Genomic DNA, 21,377 nt, shown 5'->3' with positions numbered 1-21,377 from the left:
GAGGTGTTGACCACCAAGTCAACAATCTCAACAATAAGATGGCTAATGATAAAGTGTAGACAATGACCTGTTTGTGCAAGTTCAAACTTGTGTACTTGAAAAATCGAATAGGGATCTAGGGGCAAGGCCCTTAATAGGGTTGAGAGGTAGCACCCCTCATGGGGTCAAGAGGCGAGGCCACCACCACAAGGCCCAAATTAAGCCCTTCACAATAACATAGGACTCTATGGCATCACTTTTGTGATTTTTTAAGATGCCAAAAGCAATGTTAATCAAGCCAAAAAATAGACTGTTCAAGTCAAAATCATGATCAACTTTAAATGTCTAGTAAGCTTCTAGTTTTAATGTCTATGAGTTTTTTATTATGAATTGTAGCCATACCCTATGTTGTTGTGTCCACACTAGTTTTAATGTCAATGTGAGCTTTTGTCATGCAAAGTAACATGACAACATTAATAGCTTTCACCGAGTGCCAACAATGTGAATCATACGTACAAAGCAAGATAAAATAGGTCCTATGGTGCAAGGTGAAATAGAACATGCGGTGCAAGCTAAAATAAATCGTACAGTACAAGATGAAGTGATTCATATAGCTTGAGACCCTCGATAATACTATGCCATATATACTAAGATCCATGCATGGTTGCTAAGCCGAGGGAGTCGTATAATGAATTTCATTGAGTGCCATATGTTGGAAGTAGAGTTGGAACATTTAGAGTGTCGTTTTGTGATTACGGCTGTACGCTGAGAATAAATTGTGTTGCCACTAAGAGTGTGAATTATAAAACAGCCTCTACATAGTCTTCATTATTTTTTGCTTTCCATTTTCCCTCTCTCTTGCTTTCTCTTTATTTTCCTCTGAATTTTTGATGAAGTAGATACCCCTTCACAATCCTTTATACACTCCATAATACATATTCTTTATTGTTCATAGTTTTACATGCTTTCATCTATTTGGAATGTCCCCTCTTCTAGTTTAAGGAATTACTATTGGAACCTGCAACAAATCGTTAGTACAATATAGAAAATGCATAGTAAAACATTTTAGTAGTGTTGAACTAATTAAATATCAATCTAAATAATATCCCTTACTAACCCCTCCTAATCACTTGAAAGAGACTCTTATCAAATCACCTAACCCTCTAATGAGAATTACTTCTCAATTAAGCAATCGTCATATGAAGAGCGCCCTTCTAAGGCCTCTTTAGGATCTCTGATTTCACTCTTTACAACACTACTTGGTAGAGATCCCACCTCTAACTAAGTCTCTTTAACTCCAACATATGCCAATGTTTAACCACTACAATATATATATATATATAGTCTCTAAGAGATTCTCTACAAATCTCTCTTTGAGTTCCAATTTGGAATCTTGACATTCATGTAGAATGCCCTCTAATCTCTAAGTTCTCCTTGATATTCAAAATGAATGTCCTCTACCGAGAACTTCATTGTCTCTATGAGAATTATATGTTCTTATTCCAATATCTTCAATGATAATTTTCCTCTATCACATCAATTAAACATGCTTCTAGTTTTCTGTAAAACTCTTCAGAATTATGTATATGTTATTTGGTTCTCAGTCTTCTCTCAATATATATTACTGTCAGCTCTATTCACTATCTTAGATACTAATTATTGATTCTTTCAATCTATACTACCTCTACCGTTGCACTTTACACTTCCTTGTGTACGCGTTATGTATACTTTTCAGTTGTGACTTCTATTTGTCAATCTACTCCTATTATGATGATCTTTGGAGTTACTAATTCCAGCGCTTGTCTTTGTATAGATACTTTTAATGTCATTATTCCTCCTGTTCATCTTCTTATTGGATAACCGTTGTTGACTTATCAAGGTTTCCCTCTTTATCATGGTGGCTTTAATAGCCTTTGAATAGACACTCCTTAACTCCGATTGAATATAACTTTATTGTCTTTTTCTAGTAGTCAATCTCACTCGATGTTCTAGCAATTATTTTACCTTGTGCGCTACTTGGTCATCCACGCTAGGATTTGATGGTTCATAAATATTAAGGGATGCAATCGTAATTCCTTTGTGAATTAAATACTCTATTGTCGATTAAACCGGTTCTTCCTATCTGAGGTGATATTAATTGCTCCTTTAACATCATCCATGGTTTCCAATAAAACTCATAGTTCAATGCAAGTGGCTTAGTGGAATGAGTGTGTAGATACAAAAATTATTATCGGTATCGATATCTCTTTTAATCCTTCTGTAACGTTCGTCGGTGATTGGGCATACCCTACTATCACTAATCCCATTCTTTCCAAGTTGTTCACTACATATATATTTAATTTTGTTGTCTTCCATATGCAATCCTTGATTATATATCTGTTCCATATAGATATCCATTCTCTAAAATTATCTCTTTTCATTCTCCCTATATGCAAGAATCTCTCTCCCATTAAATATGTTCTAGATTATATTGGAGCGTGTCCTTATAAGACAATCGTGCCTTCTTATTAATAATAGTGATTATCTCTTATTTTGTATTATACTTGCCCTTTATAAACTTGTTAATATCTTGATACAATCTCTAATATTTGGATAGGTGTTGGGTTGGACATAGGGACATCCTATTTATCAGATTTTTTTCACTTGCAAACAGGCTTCAGGCTCTCCGAGCTGAGGAAGCTATTTTCTCTCCCTTCCAAGATTTTCTCAGATGAAGATCTCATGAAGGCTCAGGTTACAGAGCTGAAACACGCTCGTGGGATAGTCACGGAGGCAAGGAAAGCTGCTAAATGGGCAGTTATCAGGAATCTGAAAGCAGTTATTAGAGATTCCCCTCCCAATGATTGGGAAGAGAGACAAGCCCCCAAGGCCAAATGACAGTCCCACTAGCAGTCGAACAAGAGAGAGACCCCCACTTGCTCCCTTCTTGTTAACTGCTAGAATGGCAATGGGGCTCTTTTGTCAATGACTGGCCTTTTATGTGATGCTGTGAGATCCGCAGATATTCTTGTCATTACTGAGACCCATGAGAGTCCTATACGTCCTCTTTCGGGTGTTACTGACCATCAGTGGTTATCTATATGTAGAGAGGAGGTTCATGCTTCTAGTGGGGTTCGTGGCTTGTTTGATCAAGGAGGATATTTTCAATGGCACTTCTATTGTGCACTCGGATACGTTTGCGAGATTTACGTGGGTCCGCATTGACCGTAAGTATCACCATCAGAGAGATCTTTTTTTGGCTGCTTGTTATTTCCTGCCATCTTCCTCCCATTATGCTATTCATTGTACCAAGGACGGACGTCGGAGACCCATTTGTTGACCTTTACAAGACTATTCCTTAATTTGCTGCTCTTGGTGACATTATTATTCTCAGGGATTTCAATGCGAGAACCAAGAAACTCCAGACTCTACTTTATGATCGTAGCTTGGATCCCATTTGCTCCACTAAGATTGATTCGACTTCCTTTGGGCTTCAGGGACATTCTGAGTATGCTCTTGGGCCGTTATCTATGTATGGCAAACATCTACTACAGTTTTGTGAGTCTTTAGGTCTGGTGATCTTGAATGGCCTTTCCTGCTTTCCTAGATCAGAGTTTTTCACTTGTTGGCCTCATGGTGGTGGTGCTAGTGTCGTTGATTATGTCCTCGCCTATCCTGTTTCATTTCTTGCATTTGCAGTGTCACCATTATGCACCTTCCTCTTGCAAACCATGCTCTTCTCAGTATTCACCTTCGCCTCTCCCCTCGTCTTTCGCCCACTCTCTCGGCCCCCGTCCTTCTTCTATCTACTCACTCACCCATTCGCTTATGTTTTCTCGAAGGTGATTGTGAGCTCTTTTCTATTCATCTTTCAAGGCTCCTCAACCCTTCATGCTTTTCTAACTTGTGCCATTGGGTTTAAGCAAGGTTGTCCTCTCTCTCCTACATTGTTCAAGTTATATATTGATGAGCTTGAGGACTTCCTACAAAGGTCCTCGCTCCCAAGATATAGGCTGCCATCTTTAGCAGGTTTTGATCTCCATCCTTTTTGTCGATGATATGGTTCTCCTTGCTTCCTCTCCAGACAATTTACAGAGGCTTCTTGATAGCTTGGCTTCCTTCTGTGATCAGCGACAGCTTGTGGTTAACTTGAGTAAGACTCAGGTCATGATCTTCAATTGTTTAAAGACTTCCCATCTCCACTTCTTTTTTCAGGGTCAGGAGATTGAGATCACATCATCTGGGGGTCATGTTTTTTGGACCACGGTTTAGTTTGAGGCCAGTTATTCAGCCCAGAGTTAATAAGGGTATGGGTTCTCTTGCTTTATTTGAGAAACAGTGTTTCAAGCACCACTTCCAGGATAACTCATCCAAGTTATCTCTCTTGGACTCCCTTGTGAGGCCAATTGTTCTCTATGGGTCTCTGGTTTGGGGCCCATCTCTTCTTGGTTCTGATTGGACCTCGATCGAGCGGGTTCAGACTTTATTTTTGAGGCGCATCATTAGATGTCACAAGTTCACTCCTCATACTGTCATTCTTACGGAGTTCGACGCTCATCCTTTCAGTCTAGCGGTCATTTTTTATTTGGTTTGGTTCCTCCATCATCTTCGTGGTTTTGCAGGCCATGTTGGTGATTGTGATCGGTACTCCTATTTAGCTTATTGTTCATATGTGTCTTCTGCGTACGCTGAGTCTAGTTCTCGTGCATGTTGTTGGTATGCACAGGCCTCTTCTCTGCTCGACTCGATTGGGATTGATATTGACCGCCTCCCCCCCTTTCAGTTCTCACTAGATGCCCCGATTCATCTTCTCCCTTCTCGGCAGGAGTTGAATGAGCATGTCAGACTTGATGTCTATAGACGGTACATTGCCACTACCTAGGTTAACCCTCCTGGTGGGTTATGCCCACAGATGTCCTTTTATGCGAAGCACTTTTGGAGATGTTTGATGGTATTATTGTTCGTCCTAACTACCTTTCCCAAAGGTCTCATGCCCTGCGTATCTCTTTGGGGTCTATCAGAGTTGGTTCTCACCGTCTTCGGGTTCAGACTAACCATCATATTGACAGTGGTGAGTGGGTATGCAAGCTTTGTACTTTGGGTGAGGTGGAGATTGAGACTCACTTCATTTTCCTTTGCCCCATTTATTATGAGATCAGAGGGAGATTTTTCTGTCTATTCAAAAAGTGCTTCTCTCTCTATGATTTTTTCAGCTACTATGATCAGCACTGTCTTGCACTTTATCTTCGAGAGGCCACTATGCTTCGTGATAGCGTGATCCAATCACTGCTTCCACACCTGCACTCGTCTACTCAGCTCATTACTGCCTTTTTCACACCATTATCTCCTTTGCGTGGTGTCAAAAGGCATCTCGCTCCACTAGATCTACTAGGCATTCCACATGCGTCAAATCCCAGACCGGCTATTTACACTAGTGACACCCCTCTATGAGTGGGCACAGGCAAAGTAGGGCCTTTACTCATCGGCATGCATATTATTCAGTGACTGATTTCTTTTCGCCTAGAAAGGACTCTTAGTCTCTCTCTTGGCCTCCTCTGGTTCTTTCTTTGCTTTCTCTTGTTGTTATTTGTATTTATTTTCGGACACCTTTGTGTGCTCCTGCTACTGTCAGCCTCATTCATGTAATCCTCCAGTCCCATAGACCTTTTATTGGCCTTTTCTTGGACATTAATATCATTATCTTATCTTATCTGCTAACCTTATCATGAAAATATAAGGAATCCGTTCACCATTTCTTGAATTTATTTATTATATTATTTTCTTAATTTTTCATTTAGTAGTTTATAATATTATAATTTATTATATTGTTTAAGTATACTTACAAGTAATATTTAAATATTCCGCTAATGAATATAGGTGTTTAATATTCTTTAATCCATATTATTAATGCTGATTATTCTCTATATTGTTTATCACTGATTATTATTCCATATTAGTCAATGTTTTCATTAGTCATGAATGTTGTGGATTAGGATTATTCCGATACTTAATACTCATAATTGAAATCTTTATGAGACAATCATCTTGATACTCAATAATATTTTTATTATTATTTATTAAATAGACAGATATTATTATAGATAATTGTAAGATTTGCTTAATACCATTGACCAAAATATTTAGAGAATTATTTATATGTCAATATAGGGTTATGAAATTGTTGCTCTTTAATTTGTAGCTTCAAGAAAATTATATGCTAACAAAATTACCTCATAATACTACACTTACCAATGAAATAATCCATCCAAGGAGTTCAACTCATCTTCTAAGTTAAGAAATCTAGATCATACAGCCCCTCATGATTTGGTTCCATGCATTCTCTTTCTTTGTCCATCTCAAGTTCTCCATTTCTTGACTTAGAATAGAATGATGCCTACTCTTCGCTTATAGCCAGGTTCCTTAGGTCAATGATGTACTTCCTCCCAATGCTCTTGAGGAGGTGTGTATTCCTTTTTCAATTGTGGTTCACCCCTACAGTAATTAGTCATACACTCACTAGTAGTAAATGGTACACTTTCTTCTACAACGGAAAGATTACAAAGACCAAGAGGATTTTTTTGGGTCCCCATCATCACCTTTTGTTCCATCAACATTCCCAACGATAAAATATTGTGTTGGTTCACAACTACCAAGTAAAACAATGATGGCTGGAGAATTAGTTTCTCAAAGCACTTCAAGATATTCTCTAGCAGTACCTTTTACTTTCGATCGTCCATCAATGTTAGTATTTGTGAGGCTCTACACCATCATCTGAACGATAATTGGTTGCTTCTAGATGTTCACTATCAATAGCATTAGGTCAATGACACCCTCGAGTAGGAACTCTATTATCATGTTTGTACTTGGGTCTTCTTGCCACCAACTTTGGTTAGCACCGACCATGTTTATACTTGGATGTCTTGATCTCATTATTGTTAGAATTGCTTTGTGTTGTTCCCATACATTAAGCATATTAATACCCTGTTTCTTTGGGGAATCAATGTTTTCATGATCACCTTCTCCACACCATTTCTCCAATAATTGTACGATGTCTTTTTTAATTTGGCAATCTCTTGCAAAGTTTTCTCATTTTCTACATTGTCACTATTATATAATAAGACATCCTTTGCAGTAGTACTCTATTTGATTTCACCTCCTTATTGGTTTTGATAATTGCTAGGTGATGCATTTTGTGGTTTTGATGGAGTGCACTCTCCCTGTGTGAAGAGTATTTGTGAAATTTTAGTATTTAATTTGTATACACTTTCCTTTACAAAATGGCCCATCACTTGGAAAAACTCACAAAACAACTTTGTAGGACAACTACCTTTTGTGTGCCCCTCTATTTTGCAATTAGTACACCATAGTTCATTAGTTTCTTTATTGGTTCCTTGCTCTATCTTCGATACTTTCATGATTCTCACTAGATCTCATCATAGGGCCTGAATCATTTTGGATTCTTTGTTGCTACTACCTTCAATACTATTGTCATCATTCATCTACCTCTTCCCTCAGGAGGATGTTTGTTTTCACTTTCAATGTATATTGTCCAATTGTTACATCACCATACGAGTATGAAGGTGCTAATTTCATCTTCTAGTGCAACGAGGGCATTAGCCCCTCAATAAGCATTGCTTCTTCAATCCATCAACTAGCTGGTTATCCAACTTTTCCAGCAACAACTTGATCCTACAATTATAAGCTTGTACATTCTGATGAATCCCTTCTTTGGTGTTATAAATTTTGGCAATGATCTCAATGTCATCTCGTAGCAATTTACATGTCATCTTCAACGTGTCCCAAGAGACTGTGGATGTATCAAGTTTTGTGAACTAGTTTGTGGCTATACTTTATAACACCGATGGAAATGCTCTCAGCCAATACCTTTTGTCCTAATGATCGCTCGCTATAAAAATGGCCTTGCACATCTAGCAATGCCTCAATAGGATCCTAAAACCCATTCCACATGAAAATCAATGGCTTCTTTTGCTCCACATTTAGACTTTCCCAAGGAGTCGCCATCTTTCTTGCTTGCTTACTCCCTTCCATATTGACCTAGGTGGATTGTTTCGACTACTACATTAAATGATTTCCCTGCCCTCTTGGCCACAAATGCATCTAGGGCTTACCAGAGGAGTCACCATCTTTCTCACTTGCTCCATTATGTGTTGAACTTGGGTGGACTATTTCAACCACCTTCCCTACACTCTCAGACACATGCATGTCCTCTGCAAATCCACCTCCAACTTCTATAACACTCTAAATACTTTTAGGCTCTCGCTTGTTCTTGTAATCCCCTTATCCAAGATCTTCTATTCAAATCCTCAATTGCTCAATTGTTGAATTACCATACAAGTATGGAGACGCTAATTTCATCTTCTTGTGCAACGAGGGTATTAGCCCCTCAATAAGAATTTCTTCTTCAATCCATGAACTAGTTGGTTATCCAACTTTTCCAGCAACACCTTGATCCTACAATTATAAGCTTATACATTTTCATGAATCCCTTATTTGGCATTGTAAATTTTGGCAATGATCTCAATGTCGTCTCGAAGCAATTTACACATGTCATCTTCAACGCTTCCCAAGAGACTATGGATGCATCAAGTTTTGTGAGCTAGTTTCTGGCTATACCTTATAATGTCACTAGAAACGCTCTCAACCAATACCTTTTGTCCTCATGATTGCTTGCTATCAAAATGGCCTTGCACATCTAGCAATGCCTCATAGGATCCTCAAACCCATTACACATTAAAATAAATGGCTTCTGTTGCTCCAAATTTATACTTGCCCAAGGAGTGACCATCTTTCTTGCTTGCTTACTCCCTTGCATACTGAACCTAGGATTGTTTTGACCACTACATTTAATGATTTCCCTGCACTCTTGGCCACAAATGCATCTAGGGCTAACCAGAGGAGTCGTCGTCTTTCTCACTTGCTTTCTCCATTATATGTTGAACTTGGGTGGACTATTTCGACCACCTTCCCTACACTCTCAAACACATGCATGTCCTTTGCACATCCACCTCCAACTTCCATAACACTCTAAATACTTTCAAGCTCTCGCTTGTTCTTGTAATCCCTTTATCCAAGATCTTCTATTCAGATCCTCTATTCTAGGTTCCCCTAAGATGTATAGATTCTCAATGTAGTGGACTATGTTTGTCAATTCAAGATTACAATAGTTTGTACTCCTTGTCCAATGTCGATTGTATGGACGGATTGTCTACTTCCTCAACGAAGTCAAAGTATGGTTTTTTCTAAGAGTGTCAAACATTTGGCGATCTCCTCCTACTAACTCCATGCACGATTTGTGCTCCATTATCGGATGGTTTGTTTTGTTTCCCAACCACAAATCCCACCAACACTTCTTTTACTTTGTTATTGAAAAGGGCTCTGACTTGGGAATTGTTTGACTACATTTTCCTCAAATATTTCTTTTAATCTTCTTCTTTCTTCTCGCTGTTCTACAATCCATAGAGATCACATGATCTTGACCACCTTGTAGCCTCTTGTAATGTCCCCTTCTTAGCATTCATAGCATGATGTTTTCGTTAGCCTATTTCCCCACGGTCCCGTAGGCTAACCAGGACATTAAAGGGACTTAGAGGCCATTTGGCCTAGATAGTTTCAGTTACAAGTCTTTCTGAGGGGTTTTGAGGCAACTTTGGGCATACTTACTATTTATAGTAAGTCATCTTGGACATGATTGGACATCCAATGGCAGTGGTATGTCAATGGTAATTGTTTAAAATCAACAAGAAGACTTGTTTGTCATTAATAAGATTTGTTATGCATTGATAAAGCTATTTTATAAAGTTAAATTTAAATATTTAACTTTATTAATGGATAGACTATAGTTTGTGGGAAATATTTAAATTAAAAGAGTCCCCTTTATTTAATAACACATTGGAGACATAAGTTACATAAAGGGAGTTATGTTTTATCCCACATTGAGAAAACGAAGGATTGAGCTCTTGTGAGAACACTATAAAAGAAATGGAAGAGCTTCTTTTTAGTATGCTTGGATGAAGATTAATGTTATGTTGCTGGATATCTGATTATCGGGCTTGGAGGACGGAATCCCTCTTTGCTAGCATTCTCTTCGCTATTGAAAGACACAGTCAGGAGGATTAACAGTGTTTCCAAATACACTGGGTTTCATTTAGTGTTTTACTACAGTGCGGATGAATAGTGTTTTGCTACAGTGCGCGTGAATAGTGGTTGCTACAGTGCGCATGAATAGTGAATTTGCTATAGTGCGTGAACAGTATTTGCAACAAGTTTATTGTTTATTCTTGCTGATTTGGGGGTTTGGAAGGCTGCCAACTACATCTGCAAAAATACTACAGCAACTAATTCCAGGTTTCTTCTGTCAAATTTTTATACTTTGCATTGTAGTTGTTGAATACGAGACTGATATTTGTCGCAGCATGTTAAACAATTGTATGAGCACATTTACATGGCAAAAATCAATATTTAATTAGCAAATAAGAAGTTTCAGATTTTCCTATATATTGTAGTATGTGCGCCAAGTGTTTGACAAAAATGCTATGTTGAGTTATTAAGCAAATTAATTGATATCATAAAGTAGCTTGCAAGTTTCTTTATTTGGGAGAAAAGGGGAGGATACTACACCTCTTCTCACCCGTGTTGGGATCTAAAGTCATGAATCATTGAAATTTGACACAATTTCTTTTAAGGCAAAAACACCAAATCTTTACTTCTATATCTAATGAATTAAATACATCAAATAATAATCAAGATGGTTCTGCATACCGGATACAGGAGTAATGTATGTCTTTATTCACTTATGATATTATTACTAAAAAGAAGACTAATAATGGTCAACCAAGGATTAGAGTTCATCCAACAACACCATACTACTATCCTTGACAATACATAACATATTTAAAGTACCCGACGATTACCAAGACGACTTCTACCAACCAACGCTATAGCTTCCCAAGAGTGACAGACAACTTAATACGAACAACAAATACATTGTCGGATAACAAATATTCTTAAATGTGACAATAGACATTGTCTACTGATTGAACATTCCCCTTGTTTTTTAGCTCAATCAATTAAGGAATCAAGTCACTCTGTTAATTTGTAATGGCTTCACACAAAATATATTATCTAGAAAATGGTACATAAATGAACATTTTAATCCAATAACGAAATTCCTTGCACACTTTAAACCTTACAATCTTGTTCAATTATGAATATGTATTCCATAAATCAACTAGATCACAATCGTGGAGCACTTTGGTGGGTGTCATATGTTATTTCAAATTGAGCAAATATATTTCTTTCCCAAATATGTCAAACACTTAGCACTATCAATATCCCAATATCCTTACGTGTCAATAGTATTCATCTTGGTGGCTTCCTAATGCATAGGAATTTTGATCCATCCTGCTAAATGTGCAATGCTCAAATGAGCAAAGATCAATATTGGTCACATTAAATACATGTCAAGACCTTCTATCTGTAGTGGTCCACGCATATAAGGACAAGCTCTCAACTTTAAATGAATGACAAAGGCACAGTTGAGAGTAGCCCAAAATCAAACAAACTGGAATCCAACCCACTTGTCATTTACATAATGGGTAATATGTTTTATTTACAAACAGCAAGCAATGGAAGAGAAAATTTTGAAGATTATTGATGAGATGAAGGTACTTAAATGTTTATAATGGAATTTTATCAAAGGGTTTTATACAAAGGTGATGTGAAAATTGGAGAGCAAACAGCTAGGTTATGGTTTCATACAATAGAAGTGAGAAAAGGCTAATGATGACTATACCTAATGCGGCTTTGGTGAAAGCATAAAGCACGTCACGCATTGCGCTTATTTATATAAATTTTCATCATTTATATAGTTTAGTTACTAGTAAAAAAGCACTGATGCGACACTTTTGCACAACAATATTCCAAAAATCTTGCGCAATATGTTGTCTGTCATGAGCACTGATAATGATAGATAATAGATAATAACTATAGGATATAAACTAATATGATTTATCTTCAGTCTAATGATATAATATATTACTAATATAAAAATTATATATTATTAACACATAATTAATGTATATAGAACGTGTTACATGTAATTAATATACAAAAATATTATTATAATAAATTGATCAAAAAGAATTCATTTATGAACATGTACATTAATATTATATAAGACATAATCAATTAGCTAAATGAACTATGACTATAAGAAACAATAATTAATTGATAATACATGAAAAATAATTTTGTAGCTAATTAATAATAAGAGTCATAATCAATAATATAATTATAAACAAGAAATAACAAATAAGAAATAATAATAATAGAAATTACTATCAATAATAAACTACTAACAAGAAAAGTAATATCTAAACTAACCCATATATTATTAATCGGTAATATGAAATTAACAAAAACATTAAATTAAACAAAACCCTCTAAAAGGTCATCGATCGTTCCCAAAGACTGCATACAACAACAACATATAAATATTATATTACAAAGGAAAGACATGCATCACTCATCTAAAAGATTAAAAAACAAAAACTTGGAGAATGGGAAATAAAACATCCCACGCCAAAAATGGTCAAATTATATAAAGAGGAAATAAAACATCTGACATGAGAATGGGAAAATACATATAAATGGAGAGTAAATTATTCAATGTGAAATAAAGAAAAGAAATACAAGAGAAAATAATGGAGAAAATGGAAGAAATTGAGGAAATTGAGGAGAAAAATATAAGTATTAGGCAAGATTGGAAAATTAGCAAACGTGAAGATATTAAATAATTTCCCTTCCTAAAAGGTATGTAAAGTTGATTTTTTTATATTCATGTTTTTAAAATATAAAAAATTTATGGATATGATTAATAGAAAATAAGATAATTATTTATGAATTCATTTGGTCATATGAGATATTTTAATATGAGTAATCAATAAATTCATTATATGAAATATGGATTTATTTGTATATAATGGTAATAAAGTATGATTAAATAAATAAATGTAATTAGTCATAAGATAGCTACATATGTATACACGTAAGTATCTAAATATAGAAAGGATTTAATAATTTGATATATTTTAATAAAAATTATCCAACTTAATTATTTAATCCCTTACTAATACGACTAAGTGGATAGGGAGTTCATGAGAGTGATGTAGTAATTTAGACACAATGAGGAGAAGATTCCCAACATGGGCTTTGTTCGTGAGGGAGCCTCATGGAGACTCTTCTTGCACCTCAATCATGGTAATTCTACCGTCTACCTTAGGGTTGGTGATTAAGAGAAGAGTAAGGATGTAATGTCCCCATTTTTAGCAGGTTCTTGATGTTGGCTTGGTCAGTTCACCATCGCGACCCTCATGAGCTAACATGGGGATTTGAGGGCCTCAGCTGTGGGGTTATAGGCTTTTCAACAGCCTATGGTGTGTTTTGGTTCCATTTGAGGGACTTACTATTTATAGTAAGTCAAATTGTTGGTTTTGATGAGCTCAGTTGAGTTAGAGGAGTTGGGTGATGCTCACAATTTTTATTTCGAACTTCTCGTTTGGGCTCCAAGAATCTTGTAGAGAGCGTCTATTTAAAGTAAGTCACCCTGTCAAGTTCATTCATCATCTTTCATCATCAAGATCCCTTTGGTGTTCTCAGATTTTGATTCTAATGCTTCTTTAGTTGTTTTCCCAAGACAGGTGAATTATTATTATTATTCATCTAAATACACTGAGTTTGCTACTTTTATTGGTGTAGTTTGTTGGTCATCTCAATATCTAGCTCGTTGGAACCGGGACGAAAAGTTTTAAATCGTGGGAACAAGAAGTAGTGGCCTTGCATGTCAAAATATTAAGTTATGGTGGAAAAGGTCATTTTTTGGTGCCAAAAGCAATTAATAAATTATATTAATGCCATTTTATTATATTTTAATATTGTGTAGACGAAGCTTCTTAAGTGGAGTTCTTTTGGGAAACTGGTGCCATTTAGATATTATAAATATGAGGACATTTGATGAGAAAAGCATCTGATCATTTGATTATCCTATTTTGCTTTGTCATCTTTGTGACGTTTCCTGAAATTTTGATTTTATGTGCCCTTGCTGAAGTATAAGGGTTTGGGACTGAGTTTGTGCATCAATCCACTGATGAGGTAAAGTGGTATTGATTTAATTTTCAATCTAAATTGAAGAGACTTCTCATACTGTGTCTATGTAATGTCCCCTTCTCCACGCTAGACATAATGGCGTTTTGTTGGTCTATCTTTCCATTTGGATAGGCTAACGGTATTTGTTTTGAGGATGCCAGCCAATCACAGGGATCTATTTGGTTTCGTTGGGGGAGATATTTAACTGGGAACTCCTAAGGTTAAGTCACTTTATCTTATAAAGTCGATTTACAAAAAAATTATCATTTAAAGTCACTTTATAAGAAAAATGACTTAAGTGACAAAAGACAAAATAGGCTATTATCCCACATTGCTTAGTTATTCGCATCTTCCCTCACTTCGAGGTTATAAAAGCAAGCATCTGCTTTGGAATTATCACCATGAGATATATTACATTGATAAATTACAACAGGTTGCTTAAATGTGACTGAATTATTCTCGAGGACGAAACCCCTTGGGATAAGTTGAGAAATTGAACGCAAACCCAGCCTCTCATTAGAGTTTTGTTTCAGAAGTGGACTGCATTACTAGACATCACTATCCGTCTCTAAGAAGTAATTTAACAGCAAACTTTAACATTTGTGCATTCTGGAAATATTGGCAGTTTAGGAGTAAGTCAGCTTTCAGTATAGGCAGATGTGAGCAACACAACAGCAAGGAGATCACAGCAGAGATAATAATAGTTGGATTGATTGGCAGTAACAGTGGTAATGGAAATAAAGTACAGGAGTATCGAATAGGGAAGTAGACAACCAGCCGACAGCTCCTAAAGCATCCACATTGGAGTAAGTTTTGAATTGGTCGGTTCAACAGCAGCAGTCACTCACAGGTTCATGGTTTGCAAGAAGGTAGTCATCTTGAAAGTCTGACCAACAATAATGGCATCGCCACACTAGAGAGTGCTACCGTGACTTATAAACAGTGGATGGCAGTGGTAGTGTGTGGGCCAACGGCATTTACATCACATAGATAGCAGACGAGGTGGAAGAAACATCGGGTTGAATAAGCTGGGCAGCGTGGAAGGACTTCTCAATCGTGATACCCTCCCTCCCATTGATAACCAGGGCCTACAATCTTCACTTCCAGAACTAAGGCCATTAAAGAGCACGCCAAAAACAAGCAGTTCAGTCTACTAGCCAGTTGCAGTAATACAGGTTCCATTAATTACTTACTTTGTGATTGTAAACCATGTGTTAGTAATCTAAACATAAATACGCTTGTATGAATTTGTTCAGTAATTATTCCCCCATGATTCAAGATAGGCAAATCCTTGTACATAGTCTGCTCTAATTGGAGAATGGTATAAATTTAAGCGCTGTTATTTTCTTAGTTTTCACAAGGTATGCAACTTCTTTAGTCATTTTGTTGTGTGTTCTAGGGTCAGATTTCTTTTACAGTGATATCAGAGTTTATCACCTGGGTTACATGTCAAATGTTTGACAAAATACCACTAGTCAAGGTTTAAATTCTCTGATCATACTAAGACCGGATTCTTATAGTCTACTGTGGCTGAGAAGCAACTGGCTTGCTGAAGAATTTAGTTTTAATTCGTTTTCAATTATCTTTATTGTTGAGCGAAGGTTTAGTCTACAAATTGGAGTTTGATAATTCTGGATATCCCAGTTTGTTCGATTTGCATCAGAATTAGTGTGTTGGATTTACAGCTTGAATGCCAAGGGTTCTTGTATTTGGCGTGATTTCTATATTAGTTCAGGGTGGCATTTGTAAGGGTAGACCGTGAATGCCAAATTGAAATTGGACCAGGCGGTTTTCAATTTGCCTTTGCAATTACATTCTACAGCAAAGACCAGGTTCTTAATTTGTAAAATTCAGTTTATATTGCATAGTTTGAAAGTATAACAGGCTGGCTTCAAATTCTGATTTATAGCAATCAGCCTACAATTAAATTCCCTTTTTCATTATATTGTTGTATGGTTTGTCAATGAATGAATTCAGAGGCTGGTGTGAATCATTTCAGAATTGTTTATTGGCGTTTGGTATTTATTTATGCAAAACTTCTAAGGCCAAAATTAAATAAACTTGTGATCAGTTTGCTGTACATCCTAATATTGTGTTTGAAAATTTAAGACATCATATATTCAGTGGTAATTGGGTTGCTTGCCAAGTGTTTGACAAAATGTCAAACCATTGAAATGCGAAAGAAATTAATGCTCGACTTAGCTATAACCAGACAAGGTTATTACAAAGGAATTAAGACTCTGTCCATTATAAGTTGATTATTATTTCTTCTATATATGATGATGAAGAAGAGTTGAAGTTCCCTTAGAATGAAATAAATCTAACCCAAACCCTAGTTAGGAATTTTGAGAGAAATTAAGTAGTACCCTATTAGGGGTCATCACACTGCCTTAGCCATTTCCATAAAATTCTGAAATTGGAGAAGTGGAGTTTAAATGCACCAATGAACAGTGCAATTGGCACATAAAGGTCTGCAAGTTGCAGTAAGTTTCATGACTTCAACAAATTGGACCTCCATTAAAAGAGAAAGGGCAAGTGGATACAGCACACATCAGTTCAATTGATTCTTGAAAATTCACAAACCCAGACTGATTCTTTTTTGGGAGTCACTGCAACATTGAAGAGAGAATAAATTGCATAGGTTTCTGCAATCTACGCTTGATTATTGGTCTTGATTGATAAATGAACCTTTTTGGTAGCAAAATGGAGATATGATGCATATGTATGGTGCCCACAAGGTCCACACATTCCCCTTAAGACAATGCTTTAGCTGATTTTGTTTTTGGGTTAGAAGTGCATGGCCCACAATATTACACAATCTCCAAGAAATGGAGATTTTGACATTGTCTCATGGAAATCAAAGGGTTAGAATACACCTTTGTGTATTGAAAGTGACGCATGTAGTTCTTCAATCTCCTCCAAGCATTCAAACTTCAACTTGGGAATGAAAGAGAACATTTAAAAAGGTGGAAGAAGAGACATGATACTTATTTTTCCCAAGATACACAAAATTTAACTTTAGCTGCCAATTTCTAACACTACTAATTTTTGCTACTCTGGAAGGATCGGAGAAAATGTCTAAAGGGATTCAGTGGAAAATCAGCAAGAAGGCAACTAAAAATAAATGCTTTATTTTTTTAAAGACTCTGAAGGACAGCAAAATTTAGTTAGAAAGGCTATGATTTATTCGCAAACACCTCTGCTTGTTATATTTATTAAAAGGCTTAGAAGATTTTTGTATTACAAAATAAAACATCTTGGACAGAATGGCTGATAGACAGCTAGTTACTACAACCTACAATTTACAAACAACACATTCTGAATCAATCGACTGATAGACAGCTAGCTTCTACAATCTACAACACCTGAACGATGTAGCTAACAGAAACCTGATAGCATGCTTCTGGTTATTCTTCTGACAATCCCATTTTCTATGAGTTAATAAATGCTGTACCCAATTTTAATTATGGAATAGAGAGCTAACATAAATATAGGGATCTGAAAGGTATGAACATGTATGGTGCCAACACATAACTATGTGGATGCATTTTGAGATATGCATAGAATGACAGTACTACAAGTAAACAGTCAAAGGAATGCCTAGCAGAATGCAGTAGCTACAGCTATAGTTTTGTCCTTAAGAGTGGTTTTACGATAACTACATACCCGCACTCGAGCAGCACTTGAGACGAGATGTTTCACCCTCTTATAAAGTACAGAAATTTTTCTATACCACTTGCTCAAAATCTGAGAAACAGCTTCTCTAATATAATCTCTACCATATATCAAGAGACTGCGCTCCACTTCAGCACTATGCAGCATTTCTGTTTTCTTTCCACTAGGACTGTGAACAGCACCTGCAGGAGAATTTTCAAATGGAGAATCACGGATATTTGCATCACTTTTAGATGACATGTCTATCACTTTATTCCTTCTAGCCCCAGACCCCAGCCAACTGAGCCAAAATTTTGTGGCCATAAAAGTTAACCCCTGCCCATCTACTTCTTGCTCTTGGAAACCTTCCATAGAAAGAGCCTGTTCACCTTGACTAGCCTGTGATTGTTCTGAGATCTTTTGAGACCATAATCCATTGCTAGTAATCTGCAACAGAATATCAGATCTATTAGATATGTTTCACTTCAAAATATCATCAGAAACAAAATGCCTCAGTCAACAGAAGATGTGAACACAAAGCCTCGGACCATTTATTAACAGATCCATTTGAGTAAAGTTCTCTGTTATATTAAGGGTTTTGACACACAATCGACAACATGAATACTGCAGAAAGGCAAAGACATGAAAGTTTGAAACACATAGCGACTGCTGCAAGCAAATGACTATACAGCTGTTAATTACAAGAATAAGATATCTAGAACAAAATGAAACCACCATTTGCAACTAATCAAAGCATTGTTTTTGTGGATTAGTTGTACAAAATGAATATGCTATCAAGATTGTTTCTCATCCAAAGCAATATATAAACCAGCATATGGAGAAATGATTGGCCACTTGGCTACAATGTTGTTGGTAAAACTATACTACAGCCGATGGGATTAGTTAGTGTCCAAAAGGTTGCGTGACGGTTGAGTCACCCACTCGGCAGATATATGTACATCGTCCGAATGGAATTATGAAGCATCATTATACTCGTGATTGTATACTCCGCTAATATGAATAAAGTATTATCTTGTTCTATGTTACATTCTAGTCTCTTAATGCGATCTCTAATGAAGTTGTTAATAGGAATGAAAAATGTCATGTCCCCTTTTCAGACTAAATGGAACCAGAATACATTGGCTTCTTTTCTTCTCCCTTCCCAAATCCCCATGATCAGTGCCTGATCCTAAAAGCAACCCAGAAAGGTGGATCTAATGAATGAAAGAGGCAGGGAAATTGCAGAAAAAGGTAATGGAGATCATTTTTAAAATAATATAATGGAAATATTCTTTAAAAAATTTATTCAACTCTGTCCTAGGCCACTTAATGGTAGAACATTTTAGAAAGGACAACTTATATGTTGTTTTCAAATTAGGGCCTGTGTTATGTTGGTGGTAAAATGGGCCAAGGACTTTTTTGAAAGCAGACCAATATTTTTTTGTCTGGGAAATGGTCCATGGGTATTCATAGTTTTTAAGCTCATCCAAATATTATTTCAAAGTTACTACAAATGACAACTTAATCCTTTATTTTGCACAGGCAGCCTAAATGGTGCAAAATAAGCTTTATGCAACTCCAAGGAATATTTTGCTATTATCTTTAGGAAAGGGAATTATAAGCCAAAATTACAAGGAATCTCATGAAGAAAGTGACATAAATTTATCTTGGAATATCCAAACAAAGAATTCATATTAAAGTGGTGGAGGGGGAAAAAGAAAGGAGAAACATAATATTCCATTATTCCCTCAACAAAACTATAAAAGAGGGGAAATATTTCAAAGAAAATATCCAATCAGATGTAGTTGGTTTCCCTCATTTTCAAAGCACTTGTATCCAAAAACTAATCCAGGAAAGAAACCCCTCGGGGTTACAAGATTCACAGAAGAAACCCCGTTAGGTCTTATTGTAAATTGGGAATGAACACTCTTGAATTCTCAATTTCTCAATGAGTGACTATAAATCAGACACTACATTGGGCTCCAAAATCTCAGTAAGCGTCCATTTTGGAATTCCTACAATTATTCAAATGGACCAAGAAAGTTTAGCTTCGAGAAGTGTCATACCATCTTAACTCCCATCTCAGATATTAAAGGATTGTGTAAGTTGAACTATAGCCTCTTAGGGGACAAGGTCTGACATATGTTTAGAGAACCGTATGATATACAGAGACTTGCCTTGCTATGTGAATCAATGCTTTAGAAAAGTGCATCCCATTTCGTAAGAAACTGTCAAAAATTACACTCCAGTCTGTTGTAAAAGGTAAACACCGTATGTTAAAAAGGTTGAATCACACTTCATCTCTGTAATACCAATTTAGAAGTGAGTAATACAGGCTGGGTATTAATTTATGCATCAGATAGGGACTGATTACTTGATCAAGTCAATAAAATCATTGATCTGTTGATACTTGTTCCAACAACCTGTTGTATTTGCTTGGGTTGCCAGTACCACTGAAGCCTTCTACTGGTGCCATTTAATCTATTTTTTATTTCTATATGCATAAGGTATATAAGAGTTTAACAGACTGATATAAATGCAAAATGGTGTCTAATTCTAGCTCAGGCGTTGCATTGTTCATTGTATAAATCTATACGCTTTCTTTGTCACATTAGAAGGTTTTCTAAGACTGGAAGACTATGCCATCGGGAAACTTGTATCATAAATTTGTTTCCAACTTGCATGCACAATAGTAATGAACTGGCCACCGTATGCTCCCACCTTGCCAACATCCAGAACTTGGAGCTGAAAAACTGTGAAGGTTTATATTTTTTATCATTGTGAAAATTACTGAAATAAGGAAAAAACAATATTCATTCAGCACATATCAACAAACTCTCTTCGAAACACATTCAATTCCCATTAAGCTTTTCAATATGTTTCTAGACATTGTGATCTATTTATCTCTCTCTAAGTTTCCTTACTCACTGTGTAAATAAGCAATCAAATTTGAAAAAAATAGCAACAAGCAAGCTGCAGTAAGGGGATTCATTGCAATGAAGTTTAACTATACATGGTGAGCTGGAGTGGTTACCCCAAATGCAGAAAATGGATTGCCCCTTCTTAAGGATGAAAATGGCAATTAAAATTAGGTTTATTCACAAATGGGGCAAGTAACTTGTCAAAAGCCCAACCTTGGCTCAATGCTTGGCTTTAACAATGCCCTCAATGAAGAAGCATAAGTAAATTTACTGATACAAACTGACCAAACTTTCTTGGGACCAAAATACAGAACTTTGAGAGAAGAAAATTTATATGAACTGGTTATGAACGTGGAAGGGATTTAGACATCCTACAGAAGAAAATGAATTCAGTAACTGGCAATAGCTATGAAGTTAGAAGTTAATGGTGCAGATTGATTGAGAGCTTTTTATACTCCAAAGTAAGGAAACCGAAAATCTCAAACATACCACTGGAGATGATTCAAAGCATTTCATGAATGTAAGCAATTAACAATCTTAAAGTATAAGAGATATTGGCACCATAACTCACCAAACCCCCGAGGTTTATTTCTTGTAAGGATCAAGATTCAACCAAGACCAGAGTATCAAATCCTTTGACAGAAGAAAGGTCAAATAAAAGAAGTACACGACACATCCAAA

The 21,377-nt window shown here is 36.2% G+C and overlaps 1 protein-coding gene across 4 annotated transcripts in view; it reads right to left on the bottom strand.

Annotated features, from left to right (window-relative positions):
• The window catches only part of LOC149529005 (S3 self-incompatibility locus-linked pollen protein), a 218,960-nt gene that overhangs the window by 125,803 nt on the left and 71,780 nt on the right, over positions 1–21,377 (bottom strand). For 2 of the 4 annotated variants that reach the window (XM_089808973.1, XM_089808974.1), the window contains exons 3-4: positions 18,165–18,222; positions 17,788–17,978 (exon numbers count right to left, since the gene is read on the bottom strand). In XM_089808973.1, coding sequence (XP_089665099.1) covers positions 17,788–17,978; positions 18,165–18,222 — 249 coding nt within the window. Of the gene's footprint in view, positions 1–17,787; positions 18,223–21,377 lie in introns of all 4 variants that reach the window. The other 2 variants (XM_089808971.1, XM_089808972.1) reach the window with 1 other exon arrangement.

This window comes from Cupressus sempervirens, chromosome 11 (genome assembly GCF_028749045.1).
Source record: "Cupressus sempervirens isolate cs-2001-9-10 chromosome 11, ASM2874904v1, whole genome shotgun sequence".
Lineage (NCBI taxonomy): Eukaryota > Viridiplantae > Streptophyta > Pinopsida > Cupressales > Cupressaceae > Cupressus > Cupressus sempervirens.
Note: the sequence above shows the minus strand (reverse complement) of the source record. Positions and strands in the feature narration are given on the sequence as shown.